General features: G+C 37.1%; 10 protein-coding genes across 10 annotated transcripts; 8 read left to right on the top strand and 2 right to left on the bottom strand.

Annotated features, from left to right (window-relative positions):
- Positions 1–61: 61 nt before the first annotated feature.
- Positions 62–902, top strand: EV154DRAFT_504999 (BTG family-domain-containing protein). The gene is made up of 2 exons (XM_051601128.1): positions 62–361; positions 412–902. The coding sequence occupies exons 1-2, from the start codon at positions 132–134 to the stop codon at positions 815–817; spliced, it is 636 nt and encodes a 211-aa protein (XP_051458815.1). The 5' UTR covers positions 62–131; the 3' UTR covers positions 818–902.
- EV154DRAFT_504996 (ClpP/crotonase-like domain-containing protein) lies at positions 772–2,161 on the top strand. Its single transcript, XM_051601127.1, has 4 exons — positions 772–837; positions 941–1,241; positions 1,318–1,781; positions 1,848–2,161. The coding sequence occupies exons 2-4, from the start codon at positions 1,059–1,061 to the stop codon at positions 2,041–2,043; spliced, it is 843 nt and encodes a 280-aa protein (XP_051458814.1). The 5' UTR covers positions 772–837; positions 941–1,058; the 3' UTR covers positions 2,044–2,161.
- Positions 2,162–3,199, top strand: EV154DRAFT_504995 (signal recognition particle receptor subunit beta; the record flags this gene model as incomplete). The annotated part of the gene is made up of 5 exons (XM_051601126.1): positions 2,162–2,270; positions 2,331–2,425; positions 2,483–2,557; positions 2,627–2,892; positions 2,966–3,199. Coding segments are annotated over exons 1-5 (679 nt in total), but the record flags the coding sequence as incomplete, so codon positions are not given.
- Positions 3,200–6,051: 2,852 nt separating this feature from the next.
- On the top strand, positions 6,052–7,107 carry EV154DRAFT_192868 (uncharacterized protein). The gene has a single exon (XM_051594296.1). The coding sequence runs from the start codon at positions 6,094–6,096 to the stop codon at positions 6,910–6,912; it is 819 nt and encodes a 272-aa protein (XP_051458812.1). The 5' UTR covers positions 6,052–6,093; the 3' UTR covers positions 6,913–7,107.
- Positions 7,108–7,671: 564 nt separating this feature from the next.
- On the top strand, positions 7,672–12,175 carry EV154DRAFT_462696 (coatomer protein alpha subunit). The gene is made up of 9 exons (XM_051597600.1): positions 7,672–7,758; positions 7,826–7,871; positions 7,934–7,996; positions 8,065–8,206; positions 8,267–8,608; positions 8,673–8,888; positions 8,951–10,314; positions 10,385–11,815; positions 11,878–12,175. The coding sequence occupies exons 3-9, from the start codon at positions 7,979–7,981 to the stop codon at positions 12,091–12,093; spliced, it is 3,729 nt and encodes a 1,242-aa protein (XP_051458811.1). The 5' UTR covers positions 7,672–7,758; positions 7,826–7,871; positions 7,934–7,978; the 3' UTR covers positions 12,094–12,175.
- Positions 12,176–12,313: 138 nt separating this feature from the next.
- EV154DRAFT_504988 (70 kDa heat shock protein 3) lies at positions 12,314–14,552 on the top strand (the record flags this gene model as incomplete). The annotated part of the gene is made up of 4 exons (XM_051601125.1): positions 12,314–12,332; positions 12,410–12,431; positions 12,499–12,914; positions 13,051–14,552. 4 exons carry the CDS (start codon positions 12,314–12,316, stop codon positions 14,550–14,552), a joined length of 1,959 nt encoding a protein of 652 aa, XP_051458810.1.
- A 495-nt stretch (positions 14,553–15,047) lies between these two features.
- EV154DRAFT_418843 (phospholipid methyltransferase-domain-containing protein) lies at positions 15,048–18,265 on the bottom strand (the record flags this gene model as incomplete). Its single annotated transcript, XM_051595860.1, has 10 exons — positions 15,048–15,325; positions 15,386–16,146; positions 16,217–16,354; positions 16,417–16,544; positions 16,610–16,730; positions 16,782–17,184; positions 17,242–17,442; positions 17,501–17,732; positions 17,795–18,141; positions 18,205–18,265. The coding sequence occupies 10 exons, from the start codon at positions 18,263–18,265 to the stop codon at positions 15,048–15,050; spliced, it is 2,670 nt and encodes an 889-aa protein (XP_051458809.1).
- A 102-nt stretch (positions 18,266–18,367) lies between these two features.
- Positions 18,368–18,929, bottom strand: EV154DRAFT_562368 (uncharacterized protein; the record flags this gene model as incomplete). Its single annotated transcript, XM_051605721.1, has 2 exons — positions 18,368–18,819; positions 18,878–18,929. The coding sequence occupies 2 exons, from the start codon at positions 18,927–18,929 to the stop codon at positions 18,368–18,370; spliced, it is 504 nt and encodes a 167-aa protein (XP_051458808.1).
- Positions 18,930–19,005: 76 nt separating this feature from the next.
- Positions 19,006–20,595, top strand: EV154DRAFT_504981 (Ribokinase-like protein). Its single transcript, XM_051601124.1, has 9 exons — positions 19,006–19,219; positions 19,274–19,304; positions 19,360–19,405; positions 19,465–19,518; positions 19,573–19,585; positions 19,648–19,961; positions 20,012–20,129; positions 20,187–20,304; positions 20,362–20,595. Exons 1-9 carry the CDS (start codon positions 19,138–19,140, stop codon positions 20,534–20,536), a joined length of 951 nt encoding a protein of 316 aa, XP_051458807.1. The 5' UTR covers positions 19,006–19,137; the 3' UTR covers positions 20,537–20,595.
- EV154DRAFT_504978 (sorting nexin-3) lies at positions 20,596–21,426 on the top strand. The gene is made up of 3 exons (XM_051601123.1): positions 20,596–20,714; positions 20,775–20,818; positions 20,871–21,426. Exons 1-3 carry the CDS (start codon positions 20,618–20,620, stop codon positions 21,150–21,152), a joined length of 423 nt encoding a protein of 140 aa, XP_051458806.1. The 5' UTR covers positions 20,596–20,617; the 3' UTR covers positions 21,153–21,426.
- The last annotated feature ends 1,035 nt before the right edge of the window (positions 21,427–22,461 follow it).

Here is a 22,461-nt window from a genome sequence, read left to right as displayed (position 1 = left end):
GAGAGAGAGATAGAGAGAGAGAGAAGGAGCAACGAAATGACCCGAAAATATATATAGAGACTTTTTTTTTTATTTTATTTTTTATTTTTTATTCTCATCTTTTTTTTTATTATTATTTACCCATTAATAAAATGCATATTGAAATTGCACAAGCAGTAGAGTTTTTGGGCAGACTGTTACAAAGTAAAGTAGATTTAAATGTTATTTCAACATTTAAAGAAAGACTTGGAGAATTGTTAAAGCAACGGTTCACAGACCATTGGGATTCACAACAACCTTATCGAGGCAATGGTTATAGGGCGATTTCTAATTTCAATGGAGAATTAGATCCGGTTATATTAACAGGTAAAGTTTTTTTTGTGTTTTTTTTCATGCTTTTTTTTTTTATTTGCAAAACCGCCCCCCACAAAGGAATTTGTCTCTCCCTAATAAAAAATTAGCTTGCGATAAAGCTGCATGTTCTTCAAAATTGATTCACACACATTTACCTCGTGACTTTGTATTATGGATTGATCCCTTCTCTGTATCGTACAGGGTAGGTGACCATGGAAACATAATGACATTATATGAAGATCGTTCGCGTGGCCGAGTTTCTTTAAAGATGGATCCTGGAAACACTGGTATCATCAGTCCCTCTCAATCTCCTCGATTGCAATATTTGCAGCCTACCTCCACTCCCATTCGCATTTCTCCTCCCAGTAGTCCTGAAAATAAGAAACTCGTGAAATCCCATATCCATCAACCCTCTCCACTTTCATCCACCGTTACAAAGAAGAAGGATCCTGAAAACAATGATAACCTCGTCATGGCTAATTGAAAAAATCATTTAATAATGCTGTAAATAGTCTTCCTCCTCTTTTTATTATCATTTCAAATAAATTGCACTTACCTTCTCCCTCTCACTCTCTCTATTTCTCTTTTTTGCATATATTGGCGCTAGTTCAATTCGGTGGGTAAAACGTATGACTAACTTGGGAATTTTTCTCACATTTTATAAATGATACAAACCTTACTTCGTCTTTCTATTTCTTGTTCTTCTTCTTTCATACATCATAGCCATGTCACTTACACTCCAATTTCCAAAGACAGAATATGTCCTTCTGACGATGCCAGAACCAAACATTTTATTGGTCACGATCAATAGACCCAAACAATATAATGCCCTGAGTTCAAGCGCCAATTGGGAGTTACATCACGTATTTAACTGGGCTGAACAACAGGATCAGGTTTGGTGCATTGTTGTAAGTGTCCCCCCTCTCTCTTTTTTTTTTTAATATAAGCACACGCCCCGTTTATTCTTAAACCTATATATCCTAGTTGACAGGTACTGGTGATAAATCGTTTTGTGCTGGTATGGATCTTGTTAGTGTAGCCGACGATAAAAAAGAGAATGATGCTACTGTCAGTCTAGCGACCATGCCACCTACGGGTTTTGCCGGTATGGCCAACCGTCGAACATCCCGTAAACCAGTGATTGCAGCAGTAAATGGGTATGCTTTGGGAGGTGGGATGGAAATCCTGGTTGCATGTAATATTGTGGTAGCCACTGAGAAATCAAAATTTGGATTTCCCGAGGTCAAACGAGGCGTGGTGATTGCTGCCGGTGGACTAGCACGTCTTGCTCGGTCTGTCAGTTATCAAATTGCCTCTGAATTAGTCTTGACCGGCCGTATATTTACCACACAAGAAGCCAAAGTATACGGTCTTGTGAATGAAGTGATCCCTAATGATGCGAATGTAGTCGATGCTGCTATGGTTTATGCAAAACAAATTGCCGCAAAGTAAAAAAAAAAAAATCCAGATAGCTACAGTGTCATCTTATGAAAAATACTCATTTCTATATCTAGTTCACCTGACGCTGTTTCATTGACAAAGCAAGGTCTTCTATTGGCGCTTGAACTCGGTTCAGTAACAGATGCTACCGAAAATTGGCTTGAATCATCTGAGGCCACTGCTTGGCGATCAGGCTATAATTTAGCAGAAGGCGTACTTGCCTTCAAAGAAAAGAGACAAGCTGTTTGGAAGAGTCCTTCTAAACTATAATAATAAAGTTTGAGTTGTGCATCACAAAGGGAACTCCGGCATACATTTACTCGTACCAATTTTATTGGCTGTACTTTTTGGCACACACACGTCCCAAACATTTTTTTTTAAAAAAAACATTTACAATTGTGGGCCTTCTTGACTTTATAAAAAATAAACAATACAAATGGATAACTCATTACTGATAAAAGCAATTGTTGCTGTCACTGTTCTTATTTTAGTCACAGGTAGAATGACAGATAGTATGTGTCGTAGACACCCCCATTGACTCAACTTTTTGTTTATAGTTATTGGACTTTCACTCTTTACAAAGAAACAAAATAAAAATACCATATTATTACTAGGTGTCAGCGATGCTGGTAAAACAGCAATGTATATAATGGTAAAGTATCATGGCGTCTTCTTTTTTCACCCATCATCCACTTACTCGAACGAATAGTTAAAATATGGGCAAATGCGTCCTACTGTTTCCTCCATGAAGGAAAATGAAGGTCAAGTTACTATTGCCAACAAGGTGTGTATCCTTCTTATGAGATAAATACAATGTAACTTAACTATGCTCACATGTGACATTTCTTTCTAGTTATTCGAGCTTGTCGACATGCCAGGTCATGATCGTGTTCGCTATCGATTTGCAGACTTCTTACCCGTGACACGATCCATTGTATTTGTTGTAGACAGCACGACCTTGAGCAGACAGATCCGACCTGTTGCAGAATACTTGTATGATGTTTTAGCAAAGCAAGTTGTTCAAAAGCAACGTACACCTGTTTTGATTGCTTGTAATAAGTCGGATATGATTACTGCTTTACCCACTGAAAAGATCAAATTCATGCTTGAAAGTGAACTGTAAGTCATCATGGATTGGGATGGGTTTTTTTTTTTTCCTTTGGAGGGACTAATTTGAAAGATAAATCTGTAGGAATCGTCTTCGTGGTACACGTACTGCTAGAGTTGAACAACAAGAGGGTGATGAACAGGAAGCTTTCTTGGGCTATGAAGGAGAAGATTTTAAGTTTGATCATATTGATAATCATGTGGAGTTTGAATCTTGCTCTGTGGAAAATAAGGATTTGGAAAAGGTCAAGGATTGGATTGTTGTAGCATAGTGTGGCACATACTTAATAAAAACATAGAATGTTTATAAACATTGCACAGTAAAAAGTAAATTAGGATGGAAGGGGGGTGTATTATCGATTTGAGTGACATTTATGAACTGAGGTCTATCACCCGTACCGTTGGGCAAATGGAGATACGGCGCTAATTACGTATGTGAGGAGAGGATCATTTAAAGTTAATTGACTAGAATAAGGGCGCTTATCAAATCTACCAAAAGATTACGTCTAGACCTTCGTAATTTTTAAACGTCTGTTAAGAATCATGTAATGGTCTAGACATGAATCTAATAAAAATGATCACGTGGATTGACATGCCATGTTATCTTTTCCAAAAACACCAAGTTATTAGTTCTTTCTTTTTAAAAATGAAAAAGACATATTGCGATTCTTGCTACGGCTAATCTTACTATATGATGATGACCTCTCAGATTGGGTTTTTGGGTTTTGGGCACTCAGTTGATGAACAGACTGTAAATGGCAGCTAGGACACTGTAAATGTGTGTGACCAAACCGTCTGCCTGGTCTTGACTGGGATTTATGTAAAGTGATATAAAAAAGTACGGAGGTCTTGACATTTCCGCAAGAACTTGGCCGTCATTTACGTACCATGTTAGAGATTGGCCGAGTTACTGTGCTAAACTCATAAGCATCGCTTCATTCCTTTATCACACCTAAGAATCTGAGTATACTGCTGCATGTTATTGAGAACTTTTGGATTTGCTGCGTTTATGACACCAGTACATCACCCTCCAAATTGCAGGACATTACTACTTTGTTATCCATGACAGATAAATCGAGCTCAAAGGTTAGATAATGCGCGATCAAATATGACTGAAAGTCTTTCCCAAAAGACGCCACTTCTTTTTCTATCTCCTTCACTCCTCTCCACTTGTTATACTGCTCCACATCGTTCGTCATGTTCCTTAGATAAACGTTTGTGCAACCAAAGAGCAACGTTTTGTCAAACGTCAATTGTTCAGTTTGTAAATCGCGCACAAGCATTTTATATTTTTTTTTTTCGGTTTTTTAGCGAAATGAAAAACAATTACGCAATTGATCTTTTTAAAGTTTGGATCACTACTAGATGTGAGATAAAATATGGATGTTACATATTAAGATATTCATTTGATGTACCTATAGGCTTTTTGTTTATTTAATAGTCATGGTAGATCCATAGTTCAAAAGGAACTAAAAAATCTCGGACGCAGCTTTATATGCCGCTCTTTACCTGCTGTAAGCAAATGAAATCGAAATTTATTTCTTGCAAGTAACATTGCTTTAAATATGACGTAAAAACAAATGTATTTCTGACGTTGATTAATTAAAAAGAGCGTATAAGACAGCTGTCAGACACAAAGGCTTTTAACTATCTCTATAACACAGAAGGAAGTAAGTGATATAAAATGTTCAGCGATGAGGTAGCCAAAGAAGCTTGGTTGTTTATTTTCGTATCTTCGGAGGGATGGGCATCTCAGTCATTTCCAAATATTCTTGTTTAGCGGTTACAATGATGGCACAAAGAAAACATGTGTTTAAAAGAGGATGTTTTTATCGATTAGCTGCACAGTGCAACTAAATTTGGACTAGGTCATGTAACAGTGACATTGGTCAGCTGCCTTATTTAAACCAGGAACGATATTAATGGCTTACATAAATATAAAAAAATTATACAGTACGGGTGGATATTGTCGGTTACAATAAAAGGTAGCTGCTTTTGGTTATCTCCTGATCAATAAAAGTGTAAAAAAAGTCGCTGGTTACAAGATTTAATCAATCGGTTAATGTACAAACAAATTGTCTGTCAAATATGGTCGAATCATAACTATAGTGTTCTGGTTTTTGCAACATTTCAGCTAATTTGTGACAGATATTCCTTCGAAAGAATACTTAGATTGTAGTTCGTTTAAAGCAATTCATAATTTGGCATTTCGAATGAGGGCAAAGCCAACAAATACCACTAAAACAAACATCATTACATGCACCGTCAAGTATAGAAGACAATATGTCTTCTTTTATCAAGTGATGATGCTTCACTAAAGCATAATAGAACCTCCTATCATATTTTTGGCTCTTGATATAGAAAACTTTGTTTCAATTATACATCGAGAAAGCTGCATTTGCGAATTACATGGATTACTTTAGAATTTTTTTGTAGGAAAAGATGGATTACTTTATAGCCAAATCAGTTGATTTTTTCTTTCGGAGTATGATCTACAAGTCAAAATATAGTTGTAACATATGCTTACGTATTTACAACAAGTATTCTTTACTATTCTATTTAAGTAGGAAGGGTGTGATTCCAAATCCCGACAATATTCACCCGCTGGACTGTCGAAACTACTAGGATGATACATGTTTCGACACGACTCAGAAGATAGTTTATTTTGCCATGTTGGCTCGTGAGTATCCGATGGTTACACATGATTTTTTAAGCTTAGGTCACCGTGCCTTTGTTTGCTATGATGATTATTTAGAGAAAATAAGAAGTATCTCATAGGACAGATGAATTTTCTTCTTTTCCGAAATAGTAAAGAAACTACATCATTACTCTGCCAACATAACAAGCTAAATATCAAAATCAAACAAAGATACGCTATATTGGTATATCCGGGTGCATGTGTGCTTTTTTCGAGTTTGAAAGAAAATAATTCGGATGTTCTCGTTACTATAAATCTAACTTGCTTTTTCCCATACCCATTATGCATACTTCTCAGACTATAAGGACAAAGAAGTTCTTTTCTTTTTGTCAAAACACACAACATTTACTGTTTCAGTGACTGTCGAATCTTTAGAAAGGCTGTTGTTTGGTTTGAAATGTTCACTGTGTCACCAGCATCTAATTTTTTGTTGTTGATTTTTGTCCTTTTTTTTATATTTTTTTCCTTCTTTATTCTTTTCCTTTATTTTTTTCTTTAGATTCTAAACCAAAGATATGAGTCTTTTGGATTTTCCAGAAGACGTTATTATTAGGCTGATATGTCATCTTGGGCTGAAAGACCTGCTTGCATTAGGAGATAGTAACAGCAAGCTACGTGAAATTGTGTATAAAAGTCCGGAAGTGTGGAATAATGGCGATTTATTGTTCCCAATAGCGGACAAAAGTATCACGGATAAATTTATCCAAAGAATCATACCGCGTATCACTAGACATTATGGTATTATGGAATTGAAGATGATTGACTTACCTTTAACGTGGTCGGGATATCTCATGATTTTTGACCAATTTGCACATTCTGTAAATCGTATTGAAATCAAAGCGACAGTTGATGAGCTAATCAAATTAGTTCACCACCTATCAATCTTTGCAGGGAATTTGGCCATGCTTCAACAAAATAACCAGATACCGATTACTTTTAGACAGTACGCATTTGATGACGAAGACGAATACTCGGCAGCGTTGGCTGATTCAAATTATTTGGGTCAAAGGACGTTACACAATCTGAACGATCAATTTGCCTATATGAAACTAGATGATCCACCTTTTGAAAGACTAAATGATTTTCGTGTGGTGACTAATGCAAAGAACTCACCAGACGAATCTATGGCCATGAGACAGCTTGAATTACTGGCCTCATTTTTATCTGGTAGACCAATCAGCATAAATAAACAAAATATTCCAGGATCACCTATGCCTTCAGCAAGGAGCTCAAATAAAAGAACAAGGGAACATGATCAGCAAACTACCTCTAAACATTCAAGACATTATTCGCCACAGCAACATCATCTCCCTTCTTACTCTAGTTTTGCCTAACTAGTATGTATATAATCTAATAAACCAATCTAGGTTCTAGTTCATATATAAAAACAGAAAAACGCCACATACTTTCCTTAGTGCTTATTATCATCACTATTATTTTTAAGGGGAGCTTGGTCTCAAGAGAGAAGGGCATGATTGCAGGATATAAACTTGTTGCTAATTGACAGTTTTTTTTTTAATTACACATAAAAACTTTTTTTTTCTTCTTTGATTCTTGTTCCTCTTCCTTTTACCTTTTATTTTTGCAAACCTCTTCTTGCATGCCACCTATTGCTATAGCTTCATTCGGTATGACAGAGTCAATACCATCTATTGTCTGTTCAATCGATACAACAAAAGATAATAACCCATTATACTCAGTCAAGCCTCTAAATTTGGAGGGTGGACAATGGTAATTATACAACAAAAAACTTAACTATTTGTGATAATAACAAACATACATGATAGCGTTTGGTGTGGAAAATATGGGCATAAAAGACGCGCTTGCCCTTTATTGAAATAGTGTTGCTGACATATCTTTTCTCTCTCTTTCTTTCAACCCCTATGGAACTATGCCTTATTTAAATTACAAACAATACCAGAATATCACATTTAATAAATCAAACTATATGCATTTTTTAAAGTTATGTAAAAAAAAAAAAGAGAAGCTTGACACGTCACTCAGGCAGGAAAAATCAGGCAAATAGTGATTGGCCCAACTTGGGAAAAAAGTACTTGGTAAATTCACATTATAGCTCCGTAACTTATTTTTCGTTTTTCACTTGTTCATCTCTTAAAACTTCATACTTTCCCATTTGAAAGGCTTCCATTTTTGTTGTTCCTTTTTTTTGAAAAAAAAAAGTAAATACACACTTGCCCAACCCAAATGCACAAAAACGACACTAACTAAATGATACTAACTGAACAGATAATATAGAAGGAAAAAAAAAGAACATTATAAACGATACCGTTGGGTAAGTTACCAAACCTAACAGCTTTACACACGCGGTAATAGTGGTGTTAAAAAGTCTTATAGATTAGATTTACTTTTTTGAAAAAAAAGAAACATTGATATTTTAAAATGCAGATGCTTACAAAGGTAACTTACTTGAAAGTTTAATATTATATTTTCATCTGACTTACACCCGGGATGATGATTTATATTAGTTTGAATCTAAAAGCAATCGCGTCAAAGGCGTTGCTTTTCACCCTAAACGTCCTTGGATTTTAGCTTCCTTACATAATGGTTGTATTCAACTCTGGGACTATAGAATGGGAACATTGCTCGAACGCTTTGAAGAACATGATGGTAAGACTTTGACCCCTCCAAAAAAAAAAAAAAGTGCAAGTTGGTAACACTTGATATTAGGACCTGTTAGAGGTATTTCTTTTCATCCTACACAACCTCTATTTGTTTCTGGTGGTGATGATTACAAAATCAAGGTTTGGAACTACAAAACCCGTCGTTGTTTATTCACTTTAAACGGTCATCTCGATTACGTTCGAACCGTATTTTTCCATAACGAATTACCTTGGATTATTTCTGCCTCTGACGATCAAACGATTCGTATTTGGAATTGGCAATCAAGAGCCTGTATTGCTATATTGACAGGCCATAACCATTATGTCATGTGTGCTCAATTCCACCCTAAAACCGATCTTATTGTTTCTGCTTCTATGGATCAAACCGTTCGTGTCTGGGACATCACTGGTAATTTAATTTTTTTAGAAAACAATTTAGAGGTTATCTGTAGTTTTTCTAATATTCGTAAAAGGTTTGCGTAAGAAGTCCCAAGCTCCTTCTGCCATGACTATGGACGATATGGGTAGACCTGGACCTGGCGGCGATATGTTTGGAACAACAGATGTTATGGTTAAGTATGTTTTGGAAGGTCACGATCATGGTGTCAATTGGGCATCTTTCCATCCTACCCTTCCCTTGATCATTTCTGCTGGTGACGACCGTCAAGTTAAACTTTGGAGAATGAATGGTGAGAACTCAATTTGTCGATACATACTACAATAACCGACTAAAAAAAAAATGCATTTATAGACACAAAGGCATGGGAAGTGGATAGTTGTCGCGGCCATTACAACAATGTTTCTAGTGCTATTTTCCACCCTCGTCAAGATTTAATTTTGTCTGACAGTGAAGATAAAACTATTCGTGTTTGGGATCTGACTAAACGTACTGCTGTTGCCACATTTAGAAGAGATCATGATCGTTTCTGGGTATTGACTTCCCATCCCGAACTCAACTTATTTGCTGCTGGTCATGATAGTGGTTTGATTGTTTTCAAGCTTGAGCGTGAGCGTCCTGCATTCCAAGTTCATAACAACGAGCTTTATTATATCAAGCACAGTATTTTGCATATTCATGACTTCCCCAGTACTGCTGATCAAGAAGTCATGTCAGTTCGCAAGTTAGGATCTCAATTCGTTGCACCTCGTACTTTATCTTATAATCCTGCCGAAAGAGCCGTTTTGTTAACCTCTCCCTTTGAAGGTGGCTCTTATGAATTATATCGTCTTCCCAAGAACTTGGGTGGTACTCTTCAAGAACCTTCTGATGAATCCATGAAGGGTACAGGCCATGCTGCTCTTTTCATTGCCCGTAATCGATTTGCTGTATTTGATAAGACAAACCAAGTTATTCAAATTCGCGATCTTTCAAACAAAGAAACCAAGTCCTTCAAGACTCCTGGTCCTGTCACCGATATTTACTTTGCCGGCCCCGGATCCCTTTTGATGGCCACTCCTACCTCTGTCATTCTTTTCGATATCCAACAACGCAGAGTGATTGCTGAATTGGCCGTCGCCTCTGTAAAGTATGTTGTTTGGTCCGCCGATATGTCCATGATTGCTCTTTTAAGTAAACACACTATTACTATTGCCACCAAGGATTTGAAGCAAAGCAGTCAAATCCATGAAACAATTCGTATCAAGAGTGCTACATGGGATGATTCCGGTGTATTGATCTATTGTACTTTGAACCATATCAAGTATGCTTTACCTCAAGGAGATAATGGTATTGTGCGTACGTTGGATCAACCCATCTACTTGACCAGAATTAAGGGAAAGAAGATTTATGCTCTTGATCGTGATGGTAAGGTCCGTGAAATCACTATTGACCCCACTGAGTATCGTTTCAAGTTGGCTCTTGTCAAGAAGCAATACGAAGAAGTGCTGCACATCATCCGTACCTCAAATTTGGTCGGTCAATCCATTATTGCCTATCTTCAAAAGAAGGGATACCCCGAGATTGCCTTGCATTTTGTTAGAGATGATAAGACTCGTTTCGAACTTGCTCTTGAGTGTGGAAACCTGGATGTTGCCCTCGAGACTGCAAAGTCTATGAATAAGCCCGATTACTGGTCCAAGTTGGGTGCCGAAGCTTTGCGCCACGGTAATTACAAGGTAAGCAACATAAACCGATTTTTTACAAATAATAGGAATTCTGATAGTCTCTCTTTTTTTTCCCCTCTAGATTGTCGAATTATCTTATCAACGTACTAAGAAGATGGATAAGCTTTCCTTCTTGTATCTTTTGCAAGGTAACGAAACCAATCTTCGCAAAATGTTGGAAATCTCTCAACTTCAAAAGGATCCTCTCATGAGATTCCAAAATGCTGTTTATCTTGGTGATGTCGAGGAACGTATTCAATTATTAAAGGATGTTGGACAATTGCCTTTAGCATACATGACAGCCAAGACTCATGGTTTGACTGAACAAGCTGAAGCTATCTTGGCAGCTGCTGGAAAGACTGAGGATGAAATTGAAATGCCCGAAATGCCTGATCAATTACCCGCAACTCCTAAACCCAGCAGTCAACTTGAAGATCCCAACTGGCCTCTTTTGACTGTTTCAAAGAGTTTCTTTGAAGGTGCATTTGCTCAACAACAGCAACAACAGCAGCAACAACAAGGTTCTAATGCTAATGTCAGTAGCTTGAATGCTGCTGGATTTAACTATGACGATCAAATTGATAATATTGAAGAAGCCGGTGGTGATTGGGGAGATGATGATGACCTCGGAATCAATCCATCCTCAAAGGCTGCAACTCGTGATATTAATGACGATTTGTTAGGCGGTAACCCTGGCGGTGATGATGAGGATGATTTGAATGGTGACGGTGGATGGGATGATGATGACGATATTAAGGCTGAGTTAGATGCAGAGATGGGACATGTCGCAGCAAAGGAGACCGCTGAATTTGTTGCTCCCTCTGAGGGAGTCAGCGAAAATAGTTTATGGGCTCAAAACTCTGGTGTAGCAGCTGATCATATTGCCGCTGGCGCATTTGATAGCGCTATGCAAATCTTGAACCGTCAAAAGGGTATCATCAAGTTCGAACCTCTTAAATCTCATTTCCTTGCCATTTATCAAGCATCTCATGTATCCGTTTCTGGTATTCCTAACACACCTAGTGTCAATTATAATCTTCGTCGTAACCCTGATACATCTTCGCCCCGTAACACTTTACCTGTTGCCGTTTACAATTTCCAAACAATTGTTACTACTCAATTACAACAAGCTTATCGTCTTTTCACATCTGGTAAACTTGTTGCAGCAGCTCAACATTTCAAACTTCTTCTGCACTCTGTGCTCTTTACTGTAACATCCAATGAAGGTGAGGCCACTGAATTGGTCCAATTGATTGATATCTGTCGCGAGTACCTTTTAGGTCTTTCAATGGAGCAAAAGCGTAGATCTATCACAGGCCAAACACCTGAAGACATGAAGCGTGCTTTAGAATTGGCGGCTTATTTCGCACATTGTCATTTACAAACACCACACATGCAGTTAGCATTACGTCAAGCTACAAAGCAAGCATTTAGAACCAAGAATTTCAGCACAGCATCACAATTCGCGTCTAGATTACTTGAGCTTGCACCACCTCGAACTGTTGCTGATGAGGTAAGATTTATTGAGTTTGTAATTGTTTTATTTGTTATTTATTTGTTTACATAAATATTCAGGCACGTAAAATTCAATCTGTATGTGAGCGTACATTACACGACGAGCTTGCATTTGATTATGATCAATACAATCCCTTTGATGTCTGTGCATCAAGTTTCGAACCCATTTATCGTGGCTCACCCAAGGTTGAATGTTGTTACTGTAAGGCATCCTATAAGCCAGCATTTGAAGGAAAGGCCTGTAACATTTGTGAGGTTGCAAAGATTGGCAACTAAAACACCAATCATAATCTATTTTTTTTTCTCTCTCCCCCCCTCCCCCTATTTAAAAAATAAATTTTTTTTTAAGATCCAGTAACAGTAAGAAATATTCCACCACTTTCTTTTATATTCCAAACTTGTCACAAATTTTTTTTGTGGATTTTTTTTTATAATAGACTTTCCCTGGCTTTCTCAAAGTTTTTCTTTTCTTTAACTTAAAACTTTTTTTTTAAATATGTCTGAAGGAAAATCTGGTAAGTTGTATATCGAGAAAACCAACCGAGAACATGTTACTAATTTAAGCTATTTCTTTTTTTGTTCGTTCGATAAGTTGGTATTGATTTGGGTACTACGTAAGTTGAATACACCTTTAAGCACGCGTCTGAAACCAAAAATATTAATTCGTCTTAAAAATCATAGCTACTCTTGTGTTGCTGTCTGGCAAAACGATCGTGTTGAGATCATTGCTAACGATCAAGGTAACCGTACTACCCCTTCTTATGTTGGTTTCACCGACTCTGAACGTCTCATTGGTGATGCCGCCAAGAACCAAGTCGCCATGAACCCTTACAACACCGTTTTCGATGCTAAGCGTTTGATCGGTCGTCGTTTCGCTGATGCCGAGGTCCAAGCTGATATGAAGCACTGGCCCTTCAAGATTGTTGACAAGGATCTTAAGCCTGTCATCCAAGTCGAATATAAGGGTGAGACCAAGACCTTCACTCCCGAAGAAATCTCTGCCATGATCCTCGTCAAGATGAAGGAAACCGCTGAAGCTTATCTCGGTACTGTTGTCAAGAACGCTGTCATCACCGTCCCTGCCTATTTCAACGATAGTAAGTGTCTATACATTAGTTATAAAAAGGGATTCGGGGATAGTTTTATTATTATTTCTTCCTTCGTTTTCTTTTGAATTCTACTTTGTTTATATTAAGGAGTTTGAATTTTAACCTTAACTTTTTTTTCTTCAAGGTCAACGTCAAGCTACCAAGGATGCTGGTTTGATTTCCGGTATGAACGTTCAACGTATCATCAACGAACCTACTGCCGCTGCCATTGCTTATGGTTTGGACAAGAAGGTTGAAGGTGAACGTAACGTTTTGATCTTCGATTTGGGTGGAGGAACCTTCGATGTTTCTCTCTTGACCATTGAAGATGGTATCTTCGAAGTTAAGGCCACTGCTGGTGATACCCATTTAGGTGGTGAAGATTTCGATAACCGTCTCGTCACCCACTTCATGCAAGAATTCAAGCGTAAGTTCAAGAAGGACATCACTGGTAACGCTCGTGCCATCCGTCGTCTCCGTACCGCATGTGAACGTGCTAAGCGTACTTTGTCTTCTGCTGCTCAAACCACCATCGAAATTGATTCTCTCTTCGAAGGTGTTGATTTCTATACCTCTTTGACTCGTGCTCGTTTCGAGGAATTGAACCAAGATCTTTTCCGTAACACCATGGACCCCGTTGAGAAGGTTCTCCGTGATTCCAAGATCGATAAGGCCTCCGTCCACGATATTGTCCTCGTTGGTGGTTCTACTCGTATCCCCAAGGTCCAAAAGATGGTCTCTGATTTCTTCAACGGTAAGGAACCCAACAAGTCCATCAACCCTGATGAGGCTGTTGCCTATGGTGCCGCTGTCCAAGCTGCCATTCTTTCCGGTGATACCTCCGAGAAGACCCAAGATCTCCTCCTTTTGGATGTTGCTCCTCTCTCTCTCGGTATTGAGACTGCTGGTGGTGTCATGACTGCTCTTATCAAGCGTAACACTACTGTCCCTACCAAGAAGTCCGAGATTTTCTCCACCTATGCTGATAACCAACCTGGTGTCCTCATTCAAGTCTTCGAAGGTGAGCGTGCCCGTACTAAGGATAACAACATTCTCGGTAAGTTCGAGTTGACCGGTATCCCCCCTGCTCCTCGTGGTGTTCCTCAAGTTGAGGTCACTTTCGATGTTGATGCTAACGGTATCTTAAACGTCTCTGCTCTCGATAAGACCACCGGTAAGTCCAACAAGATTACCATCACCAACGATAAGGGTCGTCTTTCCAAGGAAGATATTGAACGTATGGTCAACGATGCTGAGAAGTACAAGGCTGAAGATGAGGAGGCTGCTGCCCGTATCCAAGCCAAGAACGGTCTTGAATCTTATGCCTATAACCTCCGTAACACTCTCCAAGATGAGAAGGTTGGTGGTGCTCTCCCCGCTGAAGATAAGGAGAAGGTTAAGGTTGCTTCTGATGAAGCTATCAAGTGGTTAGATGAATCCCACGAAGCTTCCAAGGAGGAATACGAGTCCAAGCAAAAGGAACTCGAGGAAATCGTTAACCCCATCATGATGAAGTTCTATCAACAAAACGGTGGTGCTGAAGGTGCTCCTGGTGCTGCTCCCGGTGCCGCTCCCGGTGGTTTCCCCGGTGCCCCCGCTGGTTCCACTGATGAGACCGACGGACCTTCTATTGAGGAGGTTGATTAAATCATTTAAAGCCTTTCCAAAGTCTTTAAATTATTTTCTCATATAAACCAATTTAGATTTTTTTTTTTAGATTTTTTTTTTTTCAAAAAAAAAAATCACTTCTCTTTTATCGCAACAAAAATTATTGTATTATAGAGTTAGTTGTAATAGTAAAGATAAAAAAAAAACTTGGAATAACCTCGTTTTTGTTTAAATTAAAATAAATTTAATTACAAATAATACAAGTCTTTTTTATTGTTAATGTTGTAATGGGGATTGTTTGATAGGAGACGAAGAGAATGCATGGAAGCTACTTTGCATGTCATAAGATTCATCCAAAGAACCCCTTTTTCCTGGACTGCCTTGTTGCATAGCCTTGGCAATAGGATGGATGCTCGGTGCAAGAGCAGGTAGATTTGGCATAGACATGGGTGAGGATAATGATTTCTTTCTGACTTGATAATCAGAAAATGGAGATAAGGCATTAAGAGCATGTTGTACCTACAACTTATTATGTTACAAACTATTATATGCATCCATCATAAATCCACTTACTCGTTTTGTCAATCGGCTTACTCTTGTATCGTTTACAATCACTTCCCATGCAAACTCTACACCAAACACTTTCCTGATCACATATACTACCTTCTTTGCAGCAGTTTCATCAAGATAGGTGTAGTTATCAATTGGTGACATTGGCATTTTTTCTGGATCATAATCAAGTGCGCTTTGAACCAACCGCAACAAACATACTTGGATTGCATCTTCGTCGTTTATGTCAGGTGTTGCAGGGACTAAATAAATAAAAAAAATAGCATGAATTAAACGTCATGGTATATCTTTTTTCTTTTTACCTGTTATTTCAAATGGTATGCTCCTTGCCATTACTTTATATTTTCCATCATGATGATACCTAATTTCATAAGTACCTTCTTCCCATGGTAACTTGTTCCCTTCAAAAACTACACATCCCTTTGACCTGATCTCAGTGTTTGGAGGGAAAATGATACCTTCATCATAATCGTCATCGACAACATCCTTTGACGTTGATAGGGTGGGTTCAATAGCATTTGTCCAATACCACCTGCCGCGAGAATTTGCCGAAGTAATTTGTTTGTTTGGATTTGCGGTAACTTTATATATTCCAACCCAATCTTTCGGGCCATGATTCTCGGGAGCCGTCCAGTCAACTTTGATACGCTCTCCTATAATAAAGACATTGTTCGGTTGTACAGGCTGATCGGCGCGATGATGGAAATGGGACAATTTTAAACTATAATGTTGTGTTTCACCATCAGTGTTGTCGACATCAAACAACTTTTTTGTCGCTTGAAGAGCAGTTGCTGATAAATCAGTTTCGGAAATCTTGCTACCGATAGTATCAGCCGTATCAGCAACCACCTTTTCAACTTTCCCAATCGTCTCTTTGATGACGCTTTCTACTTTTGACGAGGAGTCACTCTCGGCAGCAGCTGCTTCTCGTACGAATTTCTCAATTTCGGTAGAAACATTCCTAGGTAGTTTCTTTGGAATATTCTGAGCTGCAGTTCTTAAAGTTTTTGTTAGACCAGCTTCTTTTCGGATTTGATCACCGTATAATTTCTGCATGTGCGGTCTAGAATATTTTATTAGGGCATGTTATTCTTTTTTGTTTATGTTATGATTTTCTTTTTATTTTGTGTTACCTTTCGACAAAATGCAGAAATAATGAGTTTGCCACTTGAGAAAATAAAGCCAAACCAAATACATAATGGTTATTTGTTATCAAGCCTAAACCCCAAAATGCAGCATGACCCATGATTTTTTCTGGATTATTCAGGTACCTTCAAAATATTGTTAAAGATGTGGAACACAAAACAATCCCATATGTTCCTTTTTTTATTACCTGTAAATACCGGAATACAATAATTGCGCCGGGTGGTCATCCGTGAAGAAATCACCGTAAAACCAGCCAAAATCTCCCAAGACTTCATAAATAGAGACAGAGGTCCATATATGCAAGGCTATAAAGATCTAGCATAATGGAAGGTGATTAGTAGTGGCTAGTATCGGCACTGCATGTTTAAAAAAAGACTTACTAGGCCTAATGTATGTCTTAGTAGGGTCATTCCATATGTCCAATCTGATGGCAATGAATAAAGTTTTAAACATAGAGTAATGAATGAAACATAAGTCATACACGATGATAAATTGTAGATACTGTTTTGATTGTTAAACCCCGTTTAACCTTTTCGCATATGTAATGTTTACCTTTTCCAGTTTTGAAATGCCTCATTCACTCCCCCGCCCCATTTAACGAAATGACGAGTGAAAAACTTGGTTTTCGATTGAGCGTATAATAAGAAACCAAGCCCAAAAGAATGAAATATACGCCAAAAGAATACTTGGAATACGGCATAAACAATTCCCAGTTTACCTTGTACAAGGAACGGTGTGATAGATGCATATACCATAACAAGACCTGCAGCCAAGTCACTTGATTGGAAAAGGTCAAAATTTTTAAATACAATCAAATCACGACGAAAATAATTCGTGTTGAAGTTTCCACTGTTGAGGATTGATTTGATAAGTATGGTAGCATCATCATCTAATGATTCGGTGACTATCGGCTGCCTTTTGGGTTTGATAGGTGGGTTGTATGTCTTTTCGATGTCTAGTGTAAAAGAGAAGGAATTAGTATTTTCCACATGTTATTTATTATTTTACTCACGAGGTGTTTCAACAAACACAAGGAATGCCATTTGAAGTACATGTGCGAAAATACTAACAAACAAAACTGTGTAACTTGCACAAATCAACGATATACCATAGTAACCAATGTAACCTACAGAGTACATGGGATGTGGAGCCATTTCAAATACACCATCAAAGGTAAGCGATTGTTCTATCAGGAAGAAAAAGTCCCCCCAATCTTTAATGCCCTTGCTACCGTCAGTAAATGTTTACTTTTGTCACTGTATAATACTCACACCAAGCGAAATCTTTAACAACTCTTTGAGCGTCCAATTTGACCCAGATATTAAAAGCAATCATAAAAATACCGCCCACCCATCTCAATGTATCATCCATGAAAAACGAAGATTGAGGCCGCGTGTTGAACCAAGAGATAGCAAAGCAAACATACGTACCAAAATCATTCATTAAGATTAGATCCACCAATTGTCTGAATAAGAGCCAGGTGTTGTACTCAATCGGTGCAGTCTAGAATGAGGGAAAAAAAAAGGTTAATATTAATATAATCCAAATCTATCAAACCAATTTACATAAAAATTATAATCAGAGCCCATTTTTGTACTCAATTGATTTTTTAGCCATTTGGTTAGCTTCGGATGTGCTTTTTCATCGAATATCTTGTGTTTCTTTGCCAGTCTAACCAGATTCTTTGATTCGCTTTGATTTTTCAACAATATGCCCAGACCAACATTGTAAGCGACTCTCCAAAACAAAAATAAAAAGAGAAAGAAATACTGTGCCGTTTGACGTGGTAGTATAAATAACAAGCTTATCTCAATTGCTAAAGTCAGCAGAGTCAAAATATCAAAAAAACTTTTTTTCTCGTTGAGATCTAAAAGAGATTGCACCATCTCTCTTGTAGGAGGTACTTTGAAGACTAATAACGTGGGTTATGTTTTTATGCATACAGAAAAAAAAAGCAAATATTTATGCAATGTACCTTTTCCGTCAGGTGTCTTTCCTTTAGAACAACAATCATCCTTTCTTAATACATTATCCATTATTTACTCGAAAGGTTGAAAAAAAGAAACAAAAATGAAACAATGCGTGGGGGATCCCATATGAAGCATATAAAAAATGTCAAATGGCTTTATTTCATTGGCTTAAAATCCTGCCCATTCGATCGAATAATATGTCATCATTTCTTGTATTGATCCTGCAACCACAAAGGTCTTTTTAACGTTTGTGGCCAACCGACCCATACTAATGATCTCTACCGGTTTTATGTCTTCTTCCTCTTGTCTTACACCAATGATAAATTCACTGTGGGTACACATCGGGTCGTTTGTATATAATAAATAGTCCCCTCCAAATTTAATGCCGCTGGTAATATAGAATCCTTTTGACCACAAATCATTAAATATTTCATTGGGTGATGGGGACATGGGTTTCTTCTTACTAACCACATTTCCCCATCCGTTATGCGTGATTAAGCTCACTTCTTCCGGTAATAGTAATAAAGGTAGTCCATAAAATGTATTTTGTAACGGATATTGTGGCAAGGTACCACTGAATGCGCCAACAATTCTGTATTCACATCTCAAACGCTCGACATCTTTTTGTCGTTAGGCTCATTAAGGGAGAGTGGTAAATTGAATTTAAATGAGGTGTACCTTTTGCATCAAAGACAAAGAATTTGTCTCCGTAATGGTTTATTGTGATCATGTTGACATTCTTGAAAAGAAGTTTTTTTTTTTTTATTATTTTGCATCCCAGCCCACGTGGTGCAAAGCAGACTGAACCCGCACTAAACGCGAAGACTGACGATAGATTCTGTGATATCATAATCCGGGATTTGAGTTCAGACTAAAAAAAATAAAATGGGCTGAAAACAATTAAAATTCCCTTGTAAAAAGTTCGTTTTTATACAAAGATGCCACCAAGAATTCCAGACATTGCAAAAGTAAGACAGTTGATTCCACCTCTTAGTCAAGAGTTTCATAAAGGCCAAGCAGGTAAAAAAAAAGTCGTGTTCGGACTTTTATGAGGCTAACTTCTTAAAACTTTAGGAAGGGTAGGTATTGTTGGCGGTTCGGAAGAGTAAGCGTGAAACAAGTGACCTTTTGCATTATCAACTAACATTTTGATCATTTAGTTATACAGGTGCACCTTATTTTAGTGGTATCACGGCCATGAAAGTAGTAAGTATAATAAATAAAACATGATTTCATACATGATTATTCAAAACTATAATCCTTAGGGTGTTGACCTCTGTCACATATTTTGTGAACCTGGAGCGGGAACCGTGATTAAGGTAATATATACAAATTTGTCTTTTTTTTTTTGGGTTATTAATTATCGAAATTAGGCATATTCGCCAGGTATTAACGGATCTTTATTTTAATATAATATCCTTTAAAAAAATAACATTTTCAATATATAGACTTAATTGTTCATCCATACTTGAGAACACAAGAGAAGATAGGACATACTTCAATTAAGGAAATTGTTGATAGGGTGTCTAGTGTGTTTAACAGACTTCATGTTCTAGTGGTAGGACCAGGTTTATCAAGAGACGAATGTATGATTGATACTGCAAAAGAGTTAGTATTCAAAGCCAGAGAGCACAACATGGCAGTTGTTGTTGATGCAGATGGATTGTATATGGTTCAGAAATATCCTGAAACTGTTCAAGGCTACAAAAAGGCTGTGCTTACACCCAATATTGTTGAGTTTCAACGCCTATGTGAAAGAATGGTATTATAATAGATAAATGACCTAAAATAATAAATATTTACTTTATATAGGGTATTGAATCGAAAGATCATTCTAAAGATCAAATTGCAAAACAATTAAGCAAGGCTCTCGGCGGAGTAACTGTTGTTCAAAAGGGTGCAGTTGATTATATTACAAATGGGGAAGAAGGTGTGTGTGTGTGTGTTTGTGCAAATATTTGATAAATATTTACTTATTATTATTTAGTTTTGCAATGTGATGTCGAGGGAGGTTTAAAACGTATGGGCGGTCAGGGGGATATACTTTCGGGTGCCATTGCGGCATTTTTGGCATGGGGAAAAGCTTACGAAGAGAATCTCTGGAAGTAAAGTTAAATAATATTATTTTAAACTGCCAAGACATACTTACTTATTTCAATTAGACATTCAAATGAGATCAATAGTAAGGATATTGCAATGTATGCCTCTTGGAGTGCCTGTAGTATATCGAGAACAAGTTCAAATTTAGCTTTTAAAAAACATGGTAGATCCGTTTTAACTACTCACATGCTGGAAGAAATCGGCGCAAGTTATGATCAATTTATGAAACACGAATAAAATTTACTATAAAAACTCCCCATTTTGATTTATTTTATTTCTTTCTTTCTTCCTTATCATAAATAAATAAACAGTTTCAAAATGAAAGTATCAACATATAGACAAGAACCCATTGAAGAAAGAAAAGGTATTCCTGACTCATTCTTGGAGATTGAAGTCAGAGCGCCGCAAACTCATGGTAAGTGTCTTTTTCTTTATTTTGTTCTCATAAATTGACATATACATCAAATGTATGTAGGTTCCGGCTTTAGCATGTACACTGACTATGAAATTGTCTGCAGAGTATGTACAAATCAATATAACAAGTGTACAGTATGCTTATAGTTTAATATAGACAAACATGCCATTATTTAAATTCGAGCAATCAACCGTCAGAAGAAGATATAGTAGATTTGAGTCACTCAAATTCAAATTGGAAGAGAATGACTATGAAATCAAGGTCCCTAATTTACCTGGCAAAGTATTTAAGAATAGATTTTCACACCAAGTCATAGAGGAGAGAAGAAATGGATTAGAAAGATTTTTACAGATTCTCTGCAGCAACATCACTTTAATACAAGACTATGAAGAATCCAAAGCAAATATGATTATCAATTTTGTTCAAGGAAAATATTAATGATCATTTATTCTGCTTATATCATCATTGGTGGCCTGAATTTTATCCAGTAAATTTTGATATTCTTCTTTTAATGTATCAAATTCAGGTCCAATCTCCTTGTATTCTTTCAATTGTTTAGTGGTATATTCTAAAGTTTTTTGCGCATCAATATATCTTTCCGTTAAAAGATCCCTATTATTATCATAATTATTACCCCCACCATCACACATTATTAAAATAAAACTTGTTTATATCAAATATTTGCTTACCTTAAGGATTCAAGTGCATTAAGAAACTGTTCATCATCATATGTGGCAATTAAAACGGATATATGAAGAATTCTATCATTTATATTAAAAAAATATATATATATGTATTCCCAAGGGGGATGGAGGGGGGTTATCGTTATTGCTTACTTGACTTTAAATAACAAAGAATCAACAAACGATGCATAGTACTCATCCAGTTGAATATCTTTATCTTTTTCCATTCTGTATTTTAACTCTTCGATAATTGACCAACTAACATCCAAGATTTTTAATACCGTCTTTACATGGTTAGCCACTTTCTGGCCTAGCAACATTCTTCTCTTCGGTAAATCGGGGTCTACATAGTTCATGGACAATGATGATTTCGCCATAAAAGCTAAAACCCGCTCATACTTTAATTTTAATGCGCCATCCTATTCTTGACCTATTCAGCAATACTACGCCACCCATGTATAAACTTATGTTACCATATTCTCCTAATATAAGTTTAGCACAGTATTTGTCAAAGAATAGATTCAGCTTACTTTTGAACGATGCCATTCATTGGAAAAAAGTTGGTTTTTCAAATTGATCAAATTTGTCTAAAGCTATTATTTCAGCTTGGCTAATTCTGAAAAACTCGGCTCATTTTACCTTTTCTAGTTCTGATTGTAGTTGAGCTGTTATTAGATTCTTGGGAAGCACGTCTTTTATAACTTGATCTCCAATGTTCATTTTCAATAGTGTAATGATCGTGGACAAGTTTTTTTAATAGGAATATAAAAATAAATGAAATTGGATCCCGCTGTTGGCCCCCCTTTTTTACATTTTTTAAACAATCTCTTTGTTGACCACACCAACAACGCATCTGGACTTGCTAATGCCATTACTGTAGCAACAGATAAAAGCGTTACTATGTTCCACTTGTCAAGCTCGACAGGGCTGGAGGCTCTTTTGGAAAAATGATATTTCTTTCAACACTTATTATAAATGATCATACGGTCAAAATAACAGTTTGGTAATAAAGCTGTAATATCTTTGTAATGAACGGATGGAAGAGCTATAAATATATTGGGGGT

This window comes from Mucor mucedo, assembly GCF_025094135.1.
Source record: "Mucor mucedo strain NRRL 3635 chromosome Unknown EV154scaffold_34, whole genome shotgun sequence".
Lineage (NCBI taxonomy): Eukaryota > Fungi > Mucoromycota > Mucoromycetes > Mucorales > Mucoraceae > Mucor > Mucor mucedo.
The sequence above is the reverse complement of the archived record's forward strand: the minus strand, read 5'-3'. Positions and strand labels throughout refer to the sequence as shown.

Bases quoted from the DNA above. Each gene is read 5' to 3' on its own strand.
- EV154DRAFT_504999 (XM_051601128.1), top strand. From the start codon at position 132: ATGCATATTGAAATTGCACAAGCAGTAGAGTTTTTGGGCAGACTGTTA. The intron at 362-411 runs GTTTTTTTTCAT...CCCCCCACAAAG, and splicing joins ACAGGTAAAGTTTTTTTTGT to GAATTTGTCTCTCCCTAATA.
- EV154DRAFT_504996 (XM_051601127.1), top strand. From the start codon at position 1,059: ATGTCACTTACACTCCAATTTCCAAAGACAGAATATGTCCTTCTGACG. The intron at 1,242-1,317 runs GTAAGTGTCCCC...TATATATCCTAG, and splicing joins ATCAGGTTTGGTGCATTGTT to TTGACAGGTACTGGTGATAA. The intron at 1,782-1,847 runs GTAAAAAAAAAA...TTCTATATCTAG, and splicing joins GCAAAACAAATTGCCGCAAA to TTCACCTGACGCTGTTTCAT.
- EV154DRAFT_192868 (XM_051594296.1), top strand. From the start codon at position 6,094: ATGAGTCTTTTGGATTTTCCAGAAGACGTTATTATTAGGCTGATATGT.
- EV154DRAFT_462696 (XM_051597600.1), top strand. The intron at 8,207-8,266 runs GTAAGACTTTGA...ACTTGATATTAG, and splicing joins ACGCTTTGAAGAACATGATG to GACCTGTTAGAGGTATTTCT. The intron at 10,315-10,384 runs GTAAGCAACATA...TTTCCCCTCTAG, and splicing joins TGCGCCACGGTAATTACAAG to ATTGTCGAATTATCTTATCA.
- EV154DRAFT_504981 (XM_051601124.1), top strand. From the start codon at position 19,138: ATGCCACCAAGAATTCCAGACATTGCAAAAGTAAGACAGTTGATTCCA. The intron at 19,305-19,359 runs GTAAGCGTGAAA...TTGATCATTTAG, and splicing joins ATTGTTGGCGGTTCGGAAGA to TTATACAGGTGCACCTTATT. The intron at 19,962-20,011 runs GTATTATAATAG...TACTTTATATAG, and splicing joins AACGCCTATGTGAAAGAATG to GGTATTGAATCGAAAGATCA.
- EV154DRAFT_504978 (XM_051601123.1), top strand. From the start codon at position 20,618: ATGAAAGTATCAACATATAGACAAGAACCCATTGAAGAAAGAAAAGGT. The intron at 20,715-20,774 runs GTAAGTGTCTTT...AAATGTATGTAG, and splicing joins CAGAGCGCCGCAAACTCATG to GTTCCGGCTTTAGCATGTAC. The intron at 20,819-20,870 runs GTATGTACAAAT...AGTTTAATATAG, and splicing joins ACTATGAAATTGTCTGCAGA to ACAAACATGCCATTATTTAA.